At 37.5% G+C, this 22,301-nt stretch overlaps 2 protein-coding genes across 4 annotated transcripts in view; one reads left to right on the top strand and one right to left on the bottom strand.

The window, feature by feature from the left end:
- Positions 1-550: 550 nt before the first annotated feature.
- On the bottom strand, positions 551-20,398 carry LOC117420994 (hsp90 co-chaperone Cdc37-like 1). 2 transcript variants are annotated; one of them, XM_059026398.1, is made up of 9 exons: positions 20,324-20,398; positions 16,928-17,107; positions 15,070-15,342; positions 13,279-13,372; positions 11,449-11,564; positions 5,543-5,665; positions 4,914-5,087; positions 4,283-4,354; positions 551-1,956 (listed from the first exon to the last, which is right to left on the bottom strand). In XM_059026398.1, exons 2-9 carry the CDS (start codon positions 17,027-17,029, stop codon positions 1,858-1,860), a joined length of 1,053 nt encoding a protein of 350 aa, XP_058882381.1. In that variant the 5' UTR covers positions 17,030-17,107; positions 20,324-20,398; the 3' UTR covers positions 551-1,857. The 2 variants fall into 2 exon arrangements, with proteins under 2 accessions (XP_058882381.1, XP_033890713.3); XM_034034822.3 differs by lacking the exon at positions 20,324-20,398 and having other exon boundaries at positions 16,928-17,189.
- LOC117421252 (cyclin-G-associated kinase-like) overlaps positions 20,371-22,301 on the top strand; it is a 64,293-nt gene continuing 62,362 nt past the window's right edge. The window contains exon 1 of one of the 2 annotated variants that reach the window (XR_009329051.1): positions 20,371-20,791. Coding sequence is in view for 1 of the 2 variants with exons in the window: in XM_034035405.3 (XP_033891296.3) it covers positions 20,650-20,791 (142 nt within the window). In the remaining variant the exon portion in view is untranslated. The remainder of the gene's footprint in view (positions 20,792-22,301) is intronic. The other variant, XM_034035405.3, reaches the window with a different exon arrangement.

Here is a 22,301-nt window from a genome sequence, read left to right as displayed (position 1 = left end):
GGCGTCTCAAGGACTTGCTGTCAGTGTACACTCTACTAGGTATTCATTTTTATGCTTAAAAAAATAATGTGTCAGAACACCTCTCTGTTAACCTAGTGGGGAAAATAACAAAAGCACAACATTAAATTAAAATATAACCCAAAAACTTCAAGCCCTACTTCTGTTCGCATTTACTTTTTTTCCAAAATACTTGTTTTATTTCTTTTTAGCAATATGCACCTCTATTAATATGAAGCATAACACATTATTTTAAAATAAAATACAGTGCATGGTGGGATACTATCATATTCATTTCCACTGTTCATTGTGCTGCTAGGAACTGTAACCGAACTATTTTAATAGTGTGTGGACGCATTAAGCTCGACTAAACATGAAACGGTACTTCAGTGTGGACACTTTGAGCTGGATTAATTAGAATGGTTTCGAGTAAGGTTCTCGAGTTCGGTTATGTAGTGTGGACAGGGCCTAAGACATCTCTACAACATGGCCAGAAAAGGAGCACTTCTCACAACACTGAAACTAGGGTTACTGAAAAAAAATGAATACAAAATAGTTTTTAAAACTAGAAATAACTTTTAATATCCCAACCCATCAGGTGTCGGGATTGTGAAGTACCAAACAGTCAATTTTAACTAAACATAACTCAACCTTTTGACCAATCATAACATTCAGCAAATCTGGAGCATTTAGTCTTCATAAGAAAATCAAAGTCACATGACCACAAGAGAGCATCAGTAAATTAGTTTCTGTAATCCTGCAATGATGAAATCGGAAACAGTTTCTGATATATGAAGTGCTGAAAGTTAATGAACACTTTTTATTGATCCTACGGCATGTGCCTAACTTTCCTAAACATTACCAGAAATAGTTAACTGGAAATAGGACACTGTCTCCATCAGAGAGCGTTAGGGGGCTTTAATACCTGTGGAACACTCTTTAGTGTTTGGTGTGAATACTGTGTAAAAATGGCATTCACATAGATGGAGCAGTGACCACACTATTAAAAAAAGGGAGTTATTTTTAGATAACAATAATTCCAAATCAAAGAGACATCTTTAATTTCTGAATAGCTTCTTAATTTTATTGTGTTTTCAGTCTTGTTTTGTGAGGTCTAAAATTGTCTTGTTCTAAAATTGCGCCGTTAAAAAATGCAATGAACCATTTTGAATATCTATAGTATGGTTTAGTTGTGTAGAAAACAAACCCAATAAATGTATGTATGTATGGTGCCTAACCTTAAATTAAAAAAAAATAATACAAATAATAACAATGAAAACCACACACACACATTTTGCAGTTAATGAGGGAGTGTAAAATGATGCATCTTGAAAGGTGGGGGACTTCTGTTCTTACACAATTCACCCAAAATACTGCACCATTAATTTGGAATTTCAGTGTATCTGCTGATGCTAACATCATTAAAGTTATTTCTCTTTTCAGCAGACACTGTTTATATGCCAACTATAATGACACAAGGTTATGAATTAACCTGCTGTGACTGCAGATTTCATTCTATCCTGCACTGCACATTAATATTATTTGTTTATTTAGCAGACATGAACTGCAGCCATTTGATGCAAAGTTTCCTATGGAAGAGGGAAGATTATTTAATAGTAACATAAGTATTATATACTCTTCCGATTAGCACCACCACTAAAAATAGCCTTTTCTTAACTAACATAAAAAGAACAAAGCAAAAATACAATTTCCTCTTAAATACTTTTGAACAAATATAAAGTGCAGCACTTATTCAGGCACATACCAATCTGAATACAAAAATAGTCTGAACCTCTCCCATACCCCACCCTGTTTACGGAAGCATTCCTCTGCATATTGCGGTTGAGCACAATTCTTTGGCTATGAAGTCTCCATCATTCGAGTTTCATCGGTATCCTCTTTGGTTGGCACAACCCACAGGCCAGCATCTATGCAGCACTTCACATAATATTCAGAAACCTATGGATTAAAGGGAAATGCTTAACAAATGTAACCGCATCCTGAAAATGCTGCATACTGTGCAGTGGACTCCCAAAATAATGGGATTATCTTATAATATAAAATTTAAACTCTCTCTCTCTCTTTTTTTTTTTTTTTTAAATTTGGAATCGGCAATTATTTTCCCCCTGATTTTCCTCCAATTTGGAATGCCCAATTATTCAACCCGGCTCACCGCTGCAACCCCCGCACTAACTCAGGAGAGACGAGGACGAGCACCCGCGTCCTCCGAAACGTGTGCCGTTAGCCACCTGCTTTTTTTCGTACTGCAAGCCCGTGGTGAAGCAATTAAAGAACTACAGCATCGGAGGACCACGCTGCACACAGGCAGGCCTGCAGGCGCCTGGCCAGCCACAAGGGTCACTGATGCGTGGTGAGCCAAGGATTCCCCAGCCAACTTAACCTTCCCTGCCCGGGCAGCGCTTGGTCAATTGTGCGCTGCCCCCTGGGAACTCCTGGCCACGGTCGGAAGTCGCATAGTCTGGATTCGAACTGGCTATCTCCAAGCTATAGGGCGCATCCTGCACTTCACTGGATGCGCCACTCGGGAGCCCACTCTATTTTAAACTGAGCAAAATATGTTGGATATTTTGACACATATTTTCATCCAGCCTGGTTGTATTTTTCAAGTTTAATGGGTATGCTGAACACTGAATTTGTTAAAGTATCCTTTTTATGACCAGTTTAAAATACATCTGAAATATACGGTGATTTTCTTGGTATTTACCAATTTTCACATAATATTTAAACTACATTTTTTATAAACAATAGTTAAAAGCAATTTCCAGATACACTAAGTGATCACAGAAATGCTAAATATCAGACAAAGAGCACCGGCCCTCTGCTGTAGTTTCAGATTTGCTACTGTTTACAATGAACAGTAAACAGTAGAAACCAGGGAGCAATTAACACTGACTGTCTTTTTTTTTTTTTTATTTAATGGTCGCCAATTATTTTTATTGTTTTCTCCCCAATTTAGTAATATCCAATTATTTTTTTTAGCTCAGCCCACCGCTACCACCCCTGCGCTGACTCTGGAGCGGCAAAGATGAACACACGCTCTCCTCCGAAGAGTGTGCCGTCAGCTGACTGCTTTTTTACACACTGCAGACTCACCATGCAGCCACCCAGAGCTACAGCGTCGGAGGACAAAGCAGCCCTGGGCAGCTTACAGGCAAGCCCGCAGGCGCCCGGCCAGACTACAGGGGTCGCTGGTGCGCGGTGAGCTGAGGACACCCTGGCCGACCTAACCCTCCCTCCCCCCGGGCAGCGCTCTCGTCAAATTGAGCGCCGCCCCCTGGAAGCTCCCGTCCTCAGTCGGCAAAGGAATAGCCTGGACTTGAACTCACGACGTCCAGACTATAGGGCACATCCTGCACTCCACGTGGAGCGCCTTTACTGGATGCGCCACTCGGGAGCCCCTGACTGTAATTTTTAATTAGCAGGAAAACAAAATAACTGCAGTAACACCACCCCCCACAACTGTAATTATTCCCTTAATTGAATTGCTATCATCAAAATCTGAAGGCTTTGCTTCAATCTGCACACTGAGTTGAGAGTGAGAATGTAGAACCCTTGCTGAAGTCAAAAGTGTAGTCTCCAAGATATTACAATTATGTTCTGTACTAGCGTCATACCATTTCTTTATTTTAAAGTGTTCCTTTAGGAGTTAGTAGCTACAAATTAAATTCTCTTTCTTTTTTTTGCCATCTTAAGATGTTTGCAATCATTTGGAGCGGTTCTTATTGTACCGTATATATATATATATGTGTATATGTTTAAATGTATATGTTTAAACAGGCATGTTAGAATGAAACCGAAACATTTTCTGTGAGGTGCTATACTAACAAACTGAATTACTATATACAGTCAGCACTCATATATTCAACCTTATAAAGTTTTGACTTCAGTGACGGTTAAACGCGCGTGACGCATATCTGATTATTTCATTTTGGCCCGTTCCAACCCTTTTTTCAGGGTGCAAGTCTGTTTTTCAGGGAACACAAAAAAAATACAATATCAAAAATACATAGCTGAAACATGAAACAAAACACAGAGCACAGGGGAACATGAGAGAGGCATGGCGGGCCCACCAAACAAAACGTACGTAGACAAACCAGTGCAAAGCCTACATTTTTTTTTTCAACTTGGACGCACGTGTGCCTATGAAGAAAAGTTAGCATAGAGCCCTACCTGATCACTAGATGACACTGTTGTTGTTTAACAGAAGGTTATATACAATGCATTACATTGCAACTAAAGGTGCACGTTTTAGTGTCTTACTTACCTGTGGGTTCATATTACTTTGTACATTCTGTAGAACCTGCCTATCTTGTAGCTGGAATCCTCTCTTTAAGTCCTTAAACAAAAAAGGAGACATGCTGTTTGTGACAGGATAGTGACACGGCCCAGGCTGATTACCAGCAGGAAAGAGGCTCAAAATAAGAGGTTCAAACAAAATAACAAATCACTTATAGGCTGGGCATTAGCCTTCACTACACTGTTACAAAACAATACAAAAATCACAGCACAAACTCCTCCAACAAAGGATCAATCCTTCCTTATATACATGTGGCCACTCACAGTTAGCACCAATTACCTAACTGGGGAATGACCACACCTGTAATTGCTGGCAGGGATAGGTTTAACCCCATCCCTGTCAACCTTACATTCCCACACACACACTATTTACAGTTGTATTTCAAATCTAATTCAACCATGGTCCAGTTTTGCACATCATATACAACATGGATATAAAGTCAGTTACACACTCTGAATCAGGTTTATCATGGTTCATTTAAAGTCTATATAGCGAAAGATACCATTTATGTATTTATTTATTTATTTATTTATTTTTGGACACATGGTGACACAGAAGAAAACCGTTCATTGGATTTTCATTCTTTTTTAAAACCTACTGGTGCTAATGATTCCATGACTTCCGTAGGCTCCACAGAGCAGTGATTCAAAGACTTCAGCTGCTGCATCTCCTCCGAGATCTCGCCACTGCAATTTAATGGATATTGTTTCACTCGCCACTTGAATGCTTCTAGTTCAGTTGTAAAGGCTTCCAAATAACCCTCCTCTCCTGCCTAAGAAAAAATGTAATCAAATATCATTAAGCCTTAGGTATTAAAGCTGCAGTCTTGCCTAGGCCAATCTGGCCCATGTACTGTGCCATGTGACTTCTTATAATACACAAACTCTATGTGCCTGTGGCCCATTCTAGGTGACCACAATAATCAATGTCCAGAGGTTAAAGCAATGTGGCACAGACTATTTTTAAAAAACAAACCTTTTCTGCTTAAACCACAGTGGTTACAGAACAAACTAACTGGTGAGTAGATTAGCAGTATTTCTCAGCCTGCCCAGCAGATTTACAGATACGGAACTTAACAGCAGTTGTGGACTTTGATGTAAAGCTGCAATAAATATGTAGATTATGATGCAGTCCTTGTGACGCTAGTCTCCTCTAGAGGTAGATCTCCGTGAAAACAATTACTTGGGAAGAGGAGGCTCAATGGAGATGGGCAAGATTAATTCTTACTTTTGCTTTCTGGAAGAACTGTCGAAAACAGCCCCTGGGGTCAACTTTATGGCTGTTGGCCATTTCGAGAATGAACTGCATGGCCATGGCCTGATGGGCCACCTGCTCCATCAGGGCTTCTTTCTACCAGACACAGAGAAAGAAAAATACTGTCAGAAAAAAAAGCTGTTTACTCTTTTTTCCTGTCAAAGGCTGAGGAAAGAGAATTCAAACCTGCAAAAATAATATTGTGTACTATATACTGAGCATCAAAATGTCTGAGACACAAATGGCAAAATCATAGATGAAGAAAAAAAAATAGCAAATATATTAAATGATTACTTTTCACAGGTTTTTACAAAGGAGGACACGGACAACATGCCCCACATGTCGACCTGTTCCTATCCAATTTTAAATAACTTTAGCATAACAGAGGCAGAAGTGTTAAAGGGACTAGGAGCTCTTAAAATAAACAAATCCCCTGGGCCGGATGAGATCCTCCCAATAGTACTCAAAGAAATGAAAGAAGTTATTTACAAACCGCTAACCAAGATCATGCAACAGTCTCTTGACACAGGGGTTGTACCGACAGACTGGAAAATAGCAAACCTAATACCGATCCACAAAAAGGGAGACAAAACCGAACCAGGTAACTACAGACCAATAAGCCTGACTTCTATTATATGTAAACTTATGGAAACTATAATAAGATCCAAAATGGAAAATTACCTATATGGTAACAATATCCTGGGAGACAGTCAGCATGGTTTTAGGAAAGGGAGATCGTGTCTAACTAACCTACTTGACTTTTTTGAGGATGCGACATTGAAAATCGATAATTGCAAAGCATACAACATGGTTTATTTAGATTTCCAGAAAGCTTTTGACAAAGTCCTGCATAAAAGATTAATTCTCAAACTGAACGCAGTAGGGATTCAAGGAAATGCATGCACATGGATTAGGGAGTGGTTAACATGTAGAAAACAGAAAGTACTGATTAGAGGAGAAACCTCAAAATGGAGCGAGGTAACTAGTGGTGTACCACAGGGATCAGTATTAGGTCCTCCGCTATTCCTAATCTACATTAATGATTTAGATTCTGGTATAGTAAGCAAACCCGTTAAATTTGCAGATGACACAAAAATAGGAGGAGTGGCAAACACTGTTGCAGCAGCAAAGGTCATTCAAAATGATCTAGACAGCATTCAGAATTGGGCAGACACATGGCAAATGAAATTTAATAGAGAAAAGTGTAAAGTATTGCGTGCAGGAAATAAAAATGTGCATTATAAATATCATATGGGAGATACTGAAATTGAAGAAGGGAACTATGAAAAAGACCTAGGAGTTTATGTTGACTCAGAAATGTCTTCATCTAGATAATGTGGGGAAGCTATAAAAAAGGCCAACAAGATGCTCGGATATATTGTGAGAAGTGTTGAATTTAAATCAATGTTAAAACTTTACAATGCATTAGTAAGACCTCATCTAGAATATTGTGTTCAGTTCTGGTCACCTCGTTACAAAAAGGATATTGCTGCTCTAGAAAGAGTGCAAAGAAGAGCAACCAGAATTATCCCGGGTTTAAAAGGCATGTCATATGCAGACAGGCTAAAAGAATTGAATCTATTCAGTCTTGAATAAAGAAGACTACGCAGCGATCTGATTCAAACATTCAAAATCCTAAAAGGTATAGACAATGTCGACCCAGGGGACTTCTTTGACCTGAAAAAAGAAACAAGGACCAGGGGTCACAAATGGAGATTTGATAAAGGGGCATTCAGAACAGAAAATAGGAGGCACTTTTTTACACAGAGAATTGTGAGGGTCTGGAACCAACTCCCCAGTAATGTTGTTGAAGCTGACACCCTGGGATCCTTCAAGAAGCTGCTTGATGAGATTCTGGGATCAATAAGCTACTAACAACCAAAATGAGCAAAATGGGCTGAATGGCCTCCTCTCGTTTGTAAACTTTCTTATGTTCTTATCACTTATATTTGAGTATCAAAAGGAACTTATCACTTATATTTGGATAAAATTCACTAGATGTGATCGAAAAATTACAAACTCTGTTTTAGAGCAGGTGCAGTGACTTTTTATTGTGCTGATTAACAATTGACATCACGAAGATGTTGCAAAATGATCTTGGGCAGGTGTTTTGACTCTTGGTCTCCAAGTTCGTGGCCTGTCATTGACAGAGTGTGTCTGGTTATACTGTCTTGCCAGGTTTGAAATTGCTGGCTGTGAGCACCCAAGACGGCGAGCCACAGTACGCTGCCCTAGTCCAGCCTCCAACATGCCGATTGCACGAAGGCGTTGCTCTCTTGACAGACGTGGCATATTGTTTTTTGTTTTTTTTCTGTGATTTTCTTTATTTGCTTTTTAATTAATTCAACAGCTGAAATCACCCCATATCCAGTGTCCAATCAACTGTCTCACTAATTAGGTGATTAAGTGCATATACTTCAGTCATAGTCACTCAAGCATGTCACGGTCAAGGATGAATGATCGAGTGATTAAAAAGAAACCAAAAACATTTAGTCAATGTCCATCATTTATATACCTTATTTTTTTTCGAAAATAAATGTGTTATAATAGTGATAAGCTTCTTTTGATGCTCGGCATATATATATATATTGTTGCAGAGTAGGGGGAGGAGCCAGAGGAACACATGGTTCAAATGGAGTTAATGAGGCCCCTGCATAAAAGGGTTGGAAACCCTGCAGTCGGTGCTGTGTGCCAGGCTGTGAAGCTACATGTGCTGGGGAGACCTGTGTGATCAGAAAGAAAGGGACTGTATGTACACTTTTTTTGTTGCTGGTAAACGGCATTGCTGTCCAGCATGTTAGTGAGGGCAGTTCAAGAAGAAGTTTAGTTAGTGCTCCATTCAGGAGTTTGTTTATTTTGTTTTGTGTTTAATAAAAGTGTGCAACGGCTCTAAAAATTTAATTTCGGTGTCTGAGTCAGTGTTTTTAAAGGGTGCAAACGAGCCTAAGATGACATATCTATATGTCACACAGTTAAATTCTAATCAAATAAGCCTCAGCCCGGAGTAGCAATTCTTAACCTTAAAATAAAACATTTTCTGCTGGGGAAATAATTGTGGTGGGTAAGAAATTTGATGTATCTAGATTATGTTGTTTTAAAAGGCTGAACATCTACTTCTACCATGTTCATCTGATTAAGCTGAGTCTGCATCATAATAAAGTATATTCAGGTGTTATGGCTTTTCTTCAGTGTACTAGCTGTAGGCTAACAAATCAAATGGGCATCAAAAGCCTGCAGCATGACATATGAAACATTTCTTGATTTAATACATTATTTTATTCGAAAAAAAATATTTCAGAACTTGCTACCAGCAAACAGATTTGGTTATGCATTTAGTCCACATGTACATCTATGACTGAGGCAAATCACAGCTAATACCAGTGGTTTGAAAAGATTAGGTCATTTTTTAATACATCACACAGTCAGGAGTAAGGCTGGAAGAGTTTAAAAGGTAAACAAAAATAAAACATTTTCGTTTTACACTTAGATTATACATAAACCCCTATTCCCCAACAAAACATCTCCATTCAGTCATTTTTACTTCCTCTGCGCCTTAGGCTTGCCCCACTTCCAGTACACCATGCGATTAATCTTTAGCCAGTCAGAGAAGACTGGTACAATGCAGGGTGCAAGCGTAATATGTACTGATGTCGTGCGAGTCGGTAGCGATAGAAGCAAATACAACATGTCTGATTAAAAAATTAAAATAAGGAGTCTTGTTGGGACCTACTTGGGACAATACTGTAAAATGCAGTTTGTTCAAACTTGCCAAGTTATCACGGAGGTTCCACGGGTGTAATGCTCAATCATGAAGATGAAGACTCGGCCCAAGTGCATCAGCCCAGGATAGCACAATTTGCACACCACCACTTCTGTGATCCAGTAAGGGCAGATAACATATCTGATCTAGCAGCAGAGATGACTGCGATAGACTGTTTACCAGTCTGAGTTGAGGAAGGACAAGGATTTAGTCGTCTTCTGTCTTTTATTGAGTCTGACTACAAAACCTTCCACAACACCAGCTCGTTCAGCACGTAAAAAAGATTTGGCACACGGATAATTGTATGCTTGAGCATCTCTTGGAACAGAGATGGGCAATTTGTGCTGTCTTAAGCAACAGATGAATCACAAAACTCACTGATGCTTTAGAGATGCTTTAGAGATGACAGCTGGCAGATAGCCAAGACTCTCTTGACTACATTAAAGCCATTGTACTTTGCTATAACTGTTCTGTATGCTGAAAGCACCGCAAACACATTTGAGTCCATTGTACATCCTCTCATGTAGGGATTGCTCGACAACCATCTTGTTTTTTCCTAATGACGACTTGCCCGCAATTAAAAAATTCAAGAGGGTGTTAGCTGGAGAGATTCAGTCCAGATTCAACATAGAAAACGTACGATCAGCTGCTGTGCTTTCACTGCAGTTGATTGATGCTGATATGAGAGAGCAACTCTGTTGCGTAGCAAAGTAGGAAATGCATACAGTAATTATCCTTACCAACATTGGCAGTGAAAAAACACAGCCATCAGAAACTGTATCATCAAACACAGAAATCAAAGCTTCATCAACTCACACTGAGGACAAAGGTGCTCCGGCAGCAAAGCGGGGACATGAGGATCCAAAGTCAGCTTTGTGTTTTCTACTCGGAAGAAACACACAGAATGCACCCTCCTTGCCAAGTTTGAACGTGAATTTGAACAGTTCTTAACCTGATTCTGATATTGACAGTAACCCACTAAACTGGTGGGCACTGAACAGCAAAAAGATACCAGCCACTAGATAAATTGGCACGCAAATATCTTATTGTTCAAGCCACTTCTGTACCAGTGGAGAGGATTTTTTCAACTGCTGGGAATATTGTTACAAAACTCAGAAATTCTTTGGATCTGGAAAACATACACAAGCTAGTCTCCTTGCAGAAAAACCTGAGGAGTGGATTTTACCATCGAAGTGGCTTGGATTTTTTTAGACACTTTAATTTGATTCACTTTTAGTTGACATTTGCTGTCTTTTTCTTTTTTTGTGTGTGAAGTCTGACGAGGAGCTAGAATAAAAGACTGCTTGAATTTATTGTATTTCTTGCTCTCATTGTATTACTTGTATTGTAACACTTGAAATGTATTTGCTTACGATTGTAAGTCGCCCTGGATAAGGGCGTCTGCTAAGAAATAAATAATAATAATAATTTATACATTTTAATTTGCCTTCACGTGAATTTTTATTTCTGTACAATAACTTTAACGGCAATATTGAAAAAAAAAAAGAACAATAACTTGCAAAGTGATTAAATAATATATTGGTTGATTCCTCAGTAAGGTAAGGTAATTTTATATCAGAACAAATGTTTTGTGACAACTTGTGTTAACTGATGTAGTTCACTTCCAAATAACAATTTTGTTTTGTTTTGTTTTACTGCTAGTTGGTGTATACACATTGTGCACATCAGTACTGAAAATATATGTCAATATTAAACTTAAAAGTAAAAATAGGAGTTAAAATAAAGTTAGTAACATCTGAATAAGAGTCACAAGAGTACTTTTATTAAATATGGATGTTATGAATCATTTAACTGGTAAATGACCGGATATTTAAACACATCAAACGTATATATATATATTTATTTAAACGTAGATTTACAGCCTTAGTCAGGAGGTGCTGCCTCATTAGTCAATCATTTCTCAATAATGTGTACTTTTGAAATCAAGGATGGCAATTAACTACTGAACCCTGGAGGCAAGGCAAATTTGTCTTTGCTTTTACTGTGTCAAAGTGAAATGAAGTTTCCTAAAGAAAACAGAATTGTGTTATTCTACTGTACCACTGCATAACCACATGTACACCAGCTGATTTTCACACAACAACGTGTAAATAATTACCTTATCCGCCTGCAGATGGAAGCACCACAAAAGGAGGTAATTGGCGGTCTCTTCACAGACAAGATGAGAGTGATCAGAGAGATACCTCTGGCTGTCATCCCATCTGTTTAGCATGCCTAGTGAAACACAACAAACACATCACTAGTCCGTGCCCGAATGCATTCATAAACAAACAGTTTATTTCATCATGTAAGACTAAATGCATGCTAGTTACTCAAACCAAAACCCACCACACACAATCTTATCTGTATCAATATATATATATATATATATATATATATATACATACAGTATATACAGTGCCTTGCATAAGTATTCACCCCCCTTGGACTTTTCCACATTTTGTAGTGTTACAACCTGGAATTAAAATGGATTTAATTAGGATTTTTTGTCACTGATCTACACAAAATAGTCCATGATGTCGAAGTCACATGATCTCAGATTAAATTCTGGAAGGCCCCAGAGTTTGTTAGAGAGAATATCTAAACAAACAGCATCATGAAGACCAAGGAGCTATCAAAACAAGTCCAGGATAAAGTTCTGGAGAAGCACCAATCAGGGTTGGGTTATAAAAAAAATATCCCAAACTTTGAACATCCCCCGGAGCACCGTTTAGTCCATTATTAAAAAATGGAAAGAATATGGCACAACCGCAACTGGGCCTAGAGAAGGCCTTCCACCAAAACTCAGTGACCAGGTAAGGAGGGCATTAGTCAGAGAAGCAACCAAGAGGCCAATGGTAACTCTGAAGGAGCTGGAGAGATCCACAGCTGAGATGGGAGAAACAGTCCATGGGACAACTATAACCAGGACGCTCCACAAAGCTGGGCTTTATGGAAGAGTGGCGAGAAGAAAGCCATTGCTGAAAAAAAACCCATATCAAATCCCGTTTGGATTTTGCCAAAAGGCATGTGGGAGACACAGCAAACAAGTGGAAAAAGGTTCTCTGGTCTGATGAGACCAAAATTGAACTTTTTGGCCTTAGCGCAAAAAGCTATGTGTGGCGCAAAGCCAACACTGCTCATCACTCTGAGAACACCATCTCCACGGTGAAGCATGGTGGTGGCAGCATCATGTTATGGGGATGCTTTTCATTGGCAGGGACTGGGAAACTGGTCAGGATTGAGAGCAAGATGGATGGAGCCAAATACAGGAATATTCTAGAGGAAAACCTGTTTCAGTCTGCAAGAGACCTGGGACTGGGGCGGAGGTTCACCTTCCAGCAGGACAATGACCCTAAACACACAGCCAAAGCTACACTGGAGTGGTTTAAAAACAAGAACCTGAATGTCTTAGAATGGCCCAGTCAAAGCCCAGACCTCAATCCGATTGAGAACTGTGGCAAGACTTGAAAATTGCTGTTCACCAACGCTCCCCATCCAACTTGACAGAGCTTGAGCAATCTTGCCAAGAAGAATGGGCAAAAATTGCAGGATCCAGATGTGCAAAGCTGGTAGAGACTTACCCCAAAAGACTCACAGCTGTAACTGCTGCCAAAGGTGCTTCTACCAAGTATTGACTCAGGGGGGTGAATACTTATGCAACCAACAAATATCTTTTTTTTTGTTTAATTAACTTTTGTGTCACAATAAAAAATATTTTGCACCTTCAAAGTGTTAAGAATGTTGTGTAAATCAAATGGTAAAAATACCAATTAAATCCATTTTAATTCCAGGTTGTAACACTACAAAATGTGGAAAAGTCCAAGGGGGGTAAATACTTATGCAAGACACTGTATGTATAATATATATATATATATATATATATATATATATATATATATATATATATTATTAAAATAAGCACAGCTATTTAGTTGTTACAACTTACCAAAATGTTTGAGCTGTTCTTCATATTTCTGTACAAAGCTTTTGCTTCTATCCTCATCTGCTTCTTTGTTTCCATTTTGAATGTTTATAAAACTCTACAAAAACCCAGGTAAATCAATAACATATATTAGACTGTGAAAACAAAGTTATAGTTGTCGCTATAAAAAAATTGGAAAAAGGTAAGTACAGCACATAAATGTACATACAGACACCTCTATATAGTCACAGATTCTACAACTATCACATTGTACTTAAGAAACAAGTTTAAATCACAATTAGAAAATGGACCCAAGATTTCCTTTAACCTGATTGGTCAATACGAGGGCTTTAATCTCTGATAAAAGGACCTTGAATGTTATCTTTCAAACTATGTTTAATCACTGTTCAAAATCAATCCGCCTGAAAATACGTAAATACAGTATTTATATATTTTACCTTTTTTCTACTTGATGAAAGAAAATCTCTGTTCTTGTACACGTCCTCTGAATGTTGTCTGTCAATGCAGACTAATTCAGCTTCCTCGCTGTCCTATCTATCTATTTAAATTTAGTATAACAAATAAAGTACAAAAACAATTAAATAATCAAGGTTTGCTGCAGTTAGCAGCAATACCGTAACCACATATGGCAACAAGTCTCCGGTTTAAATTACAAGTTGAAGAAATCAAACAACTGGATGCAGACTCTTAACTTTCACCAACAGTATTGCGGCATACCACAGTAACAACACACTGTTCTCTTCTCTAAAAGCCAGGAAGGAGGCTTTAAAAAAACTTGAACACACATATAAACTGTGAACAAACAGCAAGATTAGGATTAACACAGCCTAGATATTTTTAATTACTAAACTTTTTTTATTTACTCAAATCCAAATAAAACATTTTAAAAGTTAGCTTTACTTTTATTCTTTACTTGTTTTATAGAACCATGTTTTTGCTTTTCTGTACGAGGTACCTGAACTGAAGAACAGCTCCATGCAAGTAGAATTTTTTTTTTTTTTTACTATTATTTGGCAATTGGAAATACCCAGGAAGCATCCACCACTGGGATGAAGCCCGAGTGAAGGCTACCAGACCACAGATGGAATTCAGCGCAAACCGCATTACTCATGGAATAATGTATTCATTAGCAACAAAAACTAGTGCTGCATAAAATTAGGAAAAAATCAAACAGAAAAACTGAAAATGTGTTTTTTGTTTTTTTTTTGTAAACGTATCCATTTTCTAACAGCAATAGAACCCTCATAATAGGGATTTACCGTCTGGTAAGGCCCTTCTCATTATGTTAAAGGCCCTGGCCTTCGGCTCTGTACATTTAACAACACGAGACCAGCCTTACCAGAAGATAAAGCCATCTTCTTCAGGTTCTATCGCTTAATTAGATAAGAATTTCTAGATATAGGTTATAAATGTAAGTGAGATATACAGACAGACAGGTGACACAATATACAAAATCCCATGTACTCATACTCTCAATAAATTGTGCTTAAGAATAACCAAGTTTCATCACAATGAGATATGAGGTTCTATATATGTAAAACTTTGTTCTGGGAAGGCAAAAATTGAATGCTTTCCAGAAAAATAAATATACAATTTAGCTGGGACATTAATGGTACAATTATGCATGAATGTGAAACTTGAGGAAAATGTACTCAATGCAGGTTAACTAGGCAGTGCTTTATGGAGTTTAGACAAATGCAAGGCTACAATAAGTGTAAAAGGCAAAAAATATCAACGCATCATCTGTACTTCAATAAAATATCAAGTCACGTTTCAAATCCTGGAGCTGCATACCTTATTGAACACCTCTCTGCTGAAGGCATTGCTAAGCACGGGGTTCTGCCTTTCACCCCATCTTAGCATCTTCTCTTTGTGTCTCCAATCCTGCTCCGTCTGTCTGAGCTCAGAGGAATCGGCCTGGGCTTTGGCATGCTCCTGCTCTAGAGACTCTGAGTTGTGCAGTTCCAGGCTGCAGAGTTTTTGCTGGGCTTCTGCCAGGTGCCATTTGCACTCTATAGAGTTTTTTACACGCTGCTTTTGACTTTTGAACATTAAATCAGCATTCCCCTAGAAGAAAAAATGATTGTAACAGTGGTCTGCACATGGGTCCACTGCCACTACACGCTATGCTGAGTTACACTACACTGCCACCACTACCTAAAGTTCTCAATTGGAATGCTTTACTTTCAGGGAGTCTGATTGTTACACTTGAACTTTACAGCATTTTCTCTATCCTTTTCCCTGTCATTTACTAACAAGCAGCTTCCCCTAAACTACTTTAACTCTAACCCCAGTAACACTGCAGTGAAGTGTGTTTACAGACTACCTCAAAGTAAGGCTTGCAAACATACCATGTAAGGTACTATTTTTTTTATTAAGTTGGGAGAGGACATTTTGTTCTTGCACAATCTACACAGAATGGTCCATACAGCCATCACTTTCTCAGTAATTTGTGCAGTCTTAGATACAGATGCACATGCCAACCTAGTGCTTCCTCTGTAATATCTGCAAATTGCACCTAACTTGCAACAGGGAGAAAGCTTCATCTTTTATAAAATGACATGACATCAATGCTCTTTGCATCACATGACTGGCACACACAAATGTGTGCTGCAAAAAGGTGTTTTAATTTTTTTTTCAACCTTGTATTTACTTTATCTCTCAACTATTTAAAATAGCATGGAGTAACGTGTCCGCACCCTGGAATATATGACATATTATTTTCTTGGGAATGCACCAGAGACAGATAGTTTTGTCTTGATAAGAAAAGTTTTAGTAAAAACACTGACAGTCACTATATTACTTTAAGTCCAAAATGAAATAGAACACAGTCAATGTTCATTCCCTGATGCCATACAGACCTGTAAATACAGTCAAACAAAAATGTACTTTAATATGGCATAAGATATCTTGAAATATTTAGAGATATCTGTATATCATTTGCAGATCTGTAAATAAACCATTTTGAAGATATCTTTATTTCATTTTTAGATATCTCAAAATTAAATTAAGACATCTCAAATTGATTTACAGATTTCTTTAAATAATGTTTTGCTTGCATGGTACGCCTACAGATATCTCACAATGACTTCCTGTTCATTTAGAGTTATCTCTAAATGAACAGTAAGTTATTGTGAGATATCTCTAAATGAACAGGAAGTCATTTTGAGATATCTTAAATTGAATTTCAGAGATCTGAAAAGTATTTAAAGATATCTTACAATGGTTTAAACATAAATGAAAATGCATTGTATATACTGTATCTAATTTAAAGCTCCATTTAAAGATATCTGGAAATCATTTTCATGTATCTCTAACTGTATTTTACATATCTTAATTATTTAGAGATATCTTGAAATATTTAAAGATATCTGGAAATAATTTAGATATCTTCGAATATTTAGATATATCTCTAAATGATCATTTGTTTGCCATATTTTAAGCACCGATGAACAACTGCCAAAGGAACGTCACAGTGTATTCTACTATTATTATGTTTATTAAAGCGACTTAGGTATTAGTTTTTGAACCTTTTGAACATACAATTCTGACATTCTAATAAAAGTTTTTTCTAAAGTACCCGGATAGTTCCAGCATTTGGTGTAGTGTGAAAGCATTAAGTTAATATGTATTGCCCAGTACCGTACACTACCTGCTGATGTAGCTGGGAAGTACTGGCAGAACTGTCAGCTCCAAGCCCTTCGTCATCCGAGATCATACTGGCTCCATCGTCACGCCACTTGCAGTACTCCATTATTATCTTTAAGAACTCTTCGTTCTTAGGCTTTCCAAAACGATTCCTCTCCAAATCAGTTCACGTGGACATCAGACTCTGTTTTTGGGTAAATTACATAAACCTCCAGCCTCCATGCTGCTGACTCACATGCCCACGTGGACCAGGGGCTGGATCACATGACAGATATGTTGTGATCACGTGACATTGCAGAATACCGAGAAAGCTAATGTAGTACAGTAGTAGGTATATGGAATAGATTTGGTAGTTGCAAAGATATTTTATATTATAATAGAATGACTTGTAATAGAATGAATATGTCTAATCTGGATACGACTACTACAGCGTCCAAAACAATGCACCTTATTTGCATCTTATTGCCGCATTATAGTGCAGTATTGCATTCGAAAACTGTCCGTTACAGAGTATGTACTTTTTTTTTGCACATTATTGAGAATTAAAATGAAATACATAATGGTACACTATACAACGAATAGTATATAAGTGCATTGTAATATTTTTTTTCATCAACATACTGTTACCGAGGTGTATTGTGACAGTTTTTCCTTGTGCTCCTTTTCCATACCAGGTTCTTTTTTTTAAAATTGCAAAATATTACCTCAGTAATATCGTACATTTTCATCTACCTTCTACATTGCACACATGTGCAGCCAGTAGACACAACTAGAAACAGGAATAGTGGCTTCGGAAGAAAAGTGCCTCTTATTTGTAATCAGCGCGCATGCAAATTCATTTACGCATGCCTAGTTTATTTTTTGAATCTTGTCTGCCAGGTGTAACATTTCAACGGTTTTGCTCCTAACGTATACAGTAGATCTTTAATTCTTGAACCTGTTGCTAAGTATCTCAAACTTTATAATCTTAACTTCGTTCTATAATACAAAATCATTTTTTTTAAATATACAGTATTTCTACAGTGTCAGTGAGAACATTTTTTGCATCCTCAGCACATGAGTAGACACAATAAAGAGTATCGGGGTTCTGAAAAATATAGCGTTACGCGGCCCCACGTGTTGCTGCAACTGTTTAAATAACGTACCTGTGATTTTTATTTTCATTGTTGACATCCTGACAACTTTTTACACTTATAAAGCTATTTTCAAAATGGCCACCCTAGTGCACTGGGTTGAGATCTGTCCTCTAAATCACTGCAAGAATAAAAAAAAAAAAAAAAAAAAAAAACATAAATGGTCTGTCTTTTTTGTTCAGGATCGTTATTGCTGTTTTACCTGTTTGACAATGTGGGCAATAATCCTTACACTATCAGTGCACTAGAGCGCACATTTTGAAAAGAGCTTTGAAACAGACTTTAAAGTTATAGGTGTAAAAAGTTGTCAGGATGTTAACGATAAAAAGAAAACTTACAGGTATGTTATTTAAACAGTTGTAGCAACACATGGGGATGTATATTTTGGGAACCCCAATACTTACTCTTTAAAGTGAATGGAGACGGTATTCTGCTCCGCAGCAGTAGTAAGTGCACTAATTAGCATTACAATGTTCTCTCAGCTTTAAAAACAAAGAATGTAAAACAATTCAAATATAAAATCAATACGGTTAATATATTGCACATTATTACTTTGTTTTTACAATTGTGCTGGAGACACTATTTGGCACGTAGACTGCCAATTATACTGCCGGGAGACACTATTTGGTAGAACCCCTGTACAATGCAACAGCTATGTATATGTATTAGTATTTCGATTGTTTTGCAGTACTCTATTAACGCTTTAACTAATGAGTTTGTTTTTCAACACTTTAATGAAAAATATACTGCATTTTATTCATTACATTAATACACACTTGGAAAAAAAATACATTCTCATGAGTTAAAGCTTTATGAATAGGTACCACACTGCTGTAAGAGTTCAACAAAAACTAATATTATCAATAATAAAGAAATACAAAAAATCGTTACAATCTTTCTAAACAAAAATTTAAATACAATGAAAAACACTGTTCAAAGATGCCGGTGGGCCCGTTTCATGGCTTTAGCTATCAGAACTAAGGAGGCATAGTTACATGGAACACTGGGAAATGATTTAGTGTTTACATCTACTTTAAAATTTACATAAACTTGTAATATACAAATGTAATAGCAATATAGCTATTAAAATAGCTAATAGCTCACAATTTTATGTTTTTGTTATAAGCAAAAGTATATCCTCATGGGCAGCAAGGGGACATTCACCACACAGTCTTTTACGCATTACTGTTCATGGGGAGATTGTTTGAAGTGTTTTCTCCAGTCTTAAATAAGCTTATATTTTTTGGAAAAAACAAAAACAAACAAAAAAACACCTTTAATTAATTTTACAAAACTATAACCAGACAACTAACAACTAACTAGAACCAACACCCTGGGGTCAAACATAATTACAATTGAAATTACAATTACAGCAGAATTGTTTGCTCAAATTGCAATTACAATGCTATTTTGTTCAATTATGATTGCAATTTCAATAAAAAGTAATATAAAGCTCCACATATTGACATGTTTACTCTGTTTATTCTACAGAGCAGTAATCACAGGTACAAATATAGAAAAATACTGCAGGTGTGGTGTTATTTTGTGGTATGTGTTAAAACGTGGTATGGCATGCACAAATGATTTTAGCTCAGAAAACAAGGAAAAGACCATCTGAAAGGAATACGATGTACTGAGTTTGGCCCTTAAAGATCTTTTTAATATCTTTTTTTCCACAATTCAGCAGATTCGTGTGACTTTAACTGATGAGCAACAAATTGGTTTATCTAAAATTGTAGACATATCCAATTTTGTGGATGATCTACAGTTTGTCTGGTTCGTAGTGATTTGTGCAGTAGTCAATCACAACATTGACAGACAGGATACCATTTTCTGGCGTTAAACGGGTATGCGTACCACATTATGATGATGTACCAATTTTTGGCCCTACACCGGTATATAATTTTTTTTCAAACAAATGGGGTCACTAAAAGTGGTTAAAGAAGAATGTTCGCTCAATGTAAAACACAAACATGGAACTGTGAATGATTAAGCTTGGAAAGGTATGTAATTGAACTGCAATTGATCCATCATATAGCAATTACAATAACAAATACAATTATGCAGGTGTTCCATAGTTCAACTGCAATTACAATTGTAAAAATATGCCAACTCCTTGTTTTATATAAAAAAGAAAAGAAAACAAAAACTGCAAAATTAAAGTTCACGCCCATACATTAGTTTATAAAACTCAAACCCCACCACTTGGAAAATACTAAAACTGAGACTACAATGTGAGCTTTATATAGAAACAAGAAAATACTAACTTGTCAGCCTTGTCAGTCCTGCAGTGCTGACGGGGTTATCACTGGTGCCTGAGCAGCCGTGTGTGGGGTGGAGGCACCCTGCTGTAAGAATGAGGGCGGCCCGTGACGTCACGTGATACGCCGGGTCCTCACGGAAGTGTAATGAATATGGAGGCTGATCTCGGCTGAGCAGAGCATTGAGAGCAGAGATAAAAAATAATTAAAGCGACGGCTACAGCAATACTTCATTTTTTAAACCGATCCTTTGGAATACATTACACGTTTTTTTTTTTTTTTTGTTAAAGCAACAGCAGTACGTTCTCCCCAAGTGGGTCGCCAGGACGATTATGTCCCTGTTCCAGTCGGCACTTGATTTCCTGGCGGGGCCCGGCTCTGTTGGAGCCGCCAGCCGAGACCAGAATGATTTTGTTGGGCAGACTGTAGAGCTGGGCGACACGAAGCTTCGGATCAAGCGGGTGATCGCAGAAGGTAAGATACATTATCTAAAGGAATCGGTGTTAGCATGCAGCTCAAGATACATTGAACGAATTTTGCATGGAGTGTGGCAGGGCAGACACAGGTAGGTGCACAGTGTTGGTAGTGGATGATGAATATCTGATCTGGCCTGGCAATACAGTCACAGTACACCTGCGGTGTTGTCAATGTACACCTGTGTTCTTCTGGTTGCACCTGCTGATCAGGGTGTTGTTCTGGGTGGGGATCAAGCTAAACAAACAAATAAAAAAAAGCAGTGTTGTTTTGAGCCACAAGGGTATTGCTGCAGTGCAAAACATTTCAAAAAATATTTTTCTTGGAGGTGAGATTTGTTAGTTTAATCTATTTATTTTATTTGAATCGAAATGAATCAGTCAGCTGTGGTAACACGTTTAAAGTGAACTAGTACAATCTGAGGAGAATACATTCGGTGCATTCAGAAACGCTGTTTCATTTTTTATCTTTCCTGTAGACTCCTGTATTTTATGTGATTGAATGTATTACATTATACATGTATTAGATTGCCAATCATGGTCCTATAGGGGGATTCCACTCCTGGTCTTTGTTCCAATCCTGTTCTAAATTTAATTGAACCAATTAAACCTCCATACAAGCCCTGAAGTTGTTAATTATCTCATTTTACCTGTTAAACCTGGAGTGGAATGGCCCTCCAGAACTGTGATTGGCCACCCCTGCCCTTGTCTTTCAGGGCATTTACACACTTCAATACAGGAAGCTACTGTGTAACAGGTTATGTACTGTATTATGATGATGATGTACTTATCAGAACTGCATGAAAAAATATATAGTTCTACTCTTTTTTTTTTTTTTTTTTAAATAATATCCACAGGATGATCATAGGTAATGAAAGATATATTTTCATGTTTGAAGTAGCCTGTCTACCTAATGAATCCTATGTTTTAACACACCTTTTTCAGATTTGGCTATAGGGTCATCTGGGATAATTTTGAGAATTGTTCTCAAACTGAATACCACTTTTCTAGGGGTGACAAAACAGTACATTTTGAAAATACAGTATTGACCAATATTAAAGCAGGATTTTGAATCTTCTCTTAATCCATTTCATTAATACTAAAAGAAAATGAATGGCAATAAGTTTCTTTAGTATTCCTACATGTCTCATATTCCCCTTGAAAACCAAAAAACTAACCAGGGGTAGACTGGATAGAAGGATTCATTTGACCTTATCAAGGCTTTTCGCTTGTGTGTTAAGTTTATTTCTATTACACTTTTGAACTGAAGAAACACATGAGGGGAAATGTATGCATGAACAACTGGCCACTGGTCTAGTTGTTGTCCAGAAAGCTGTTAAATAGAAATCGGATTCAAAAGGTTTAGTTTTTGTTTCTTCTATTTACACCTGATGAATGGATGTGGCTTTTCGTCCAGTAGTAGACTAAATAGGCCATCGTGGTGGGTGGAGTTGTGTTTGCCAGTCCAGGGTCTACCAATGATCATGGGAAGCACCTCTAAAATGAATGAA

This window comes from Acipenser ruthenus, chromosome 1 (assembly GCF_902713425.1).
Source record: "Acipenser ruthenus chromosome 1, fAciRut3.2 maternal haplotype, whole genome shotgun sequence".
NCBI classification, from domain to species: Eukaryota; Metazoa; Chordata; class Actinopteri; order Acipenseriformes; family Acipenseridae; genus Acipenser; species Acipenser ruthenus.
This window is presented reverse-complemented; position numbering and strand designations above follow the sequence as displayed.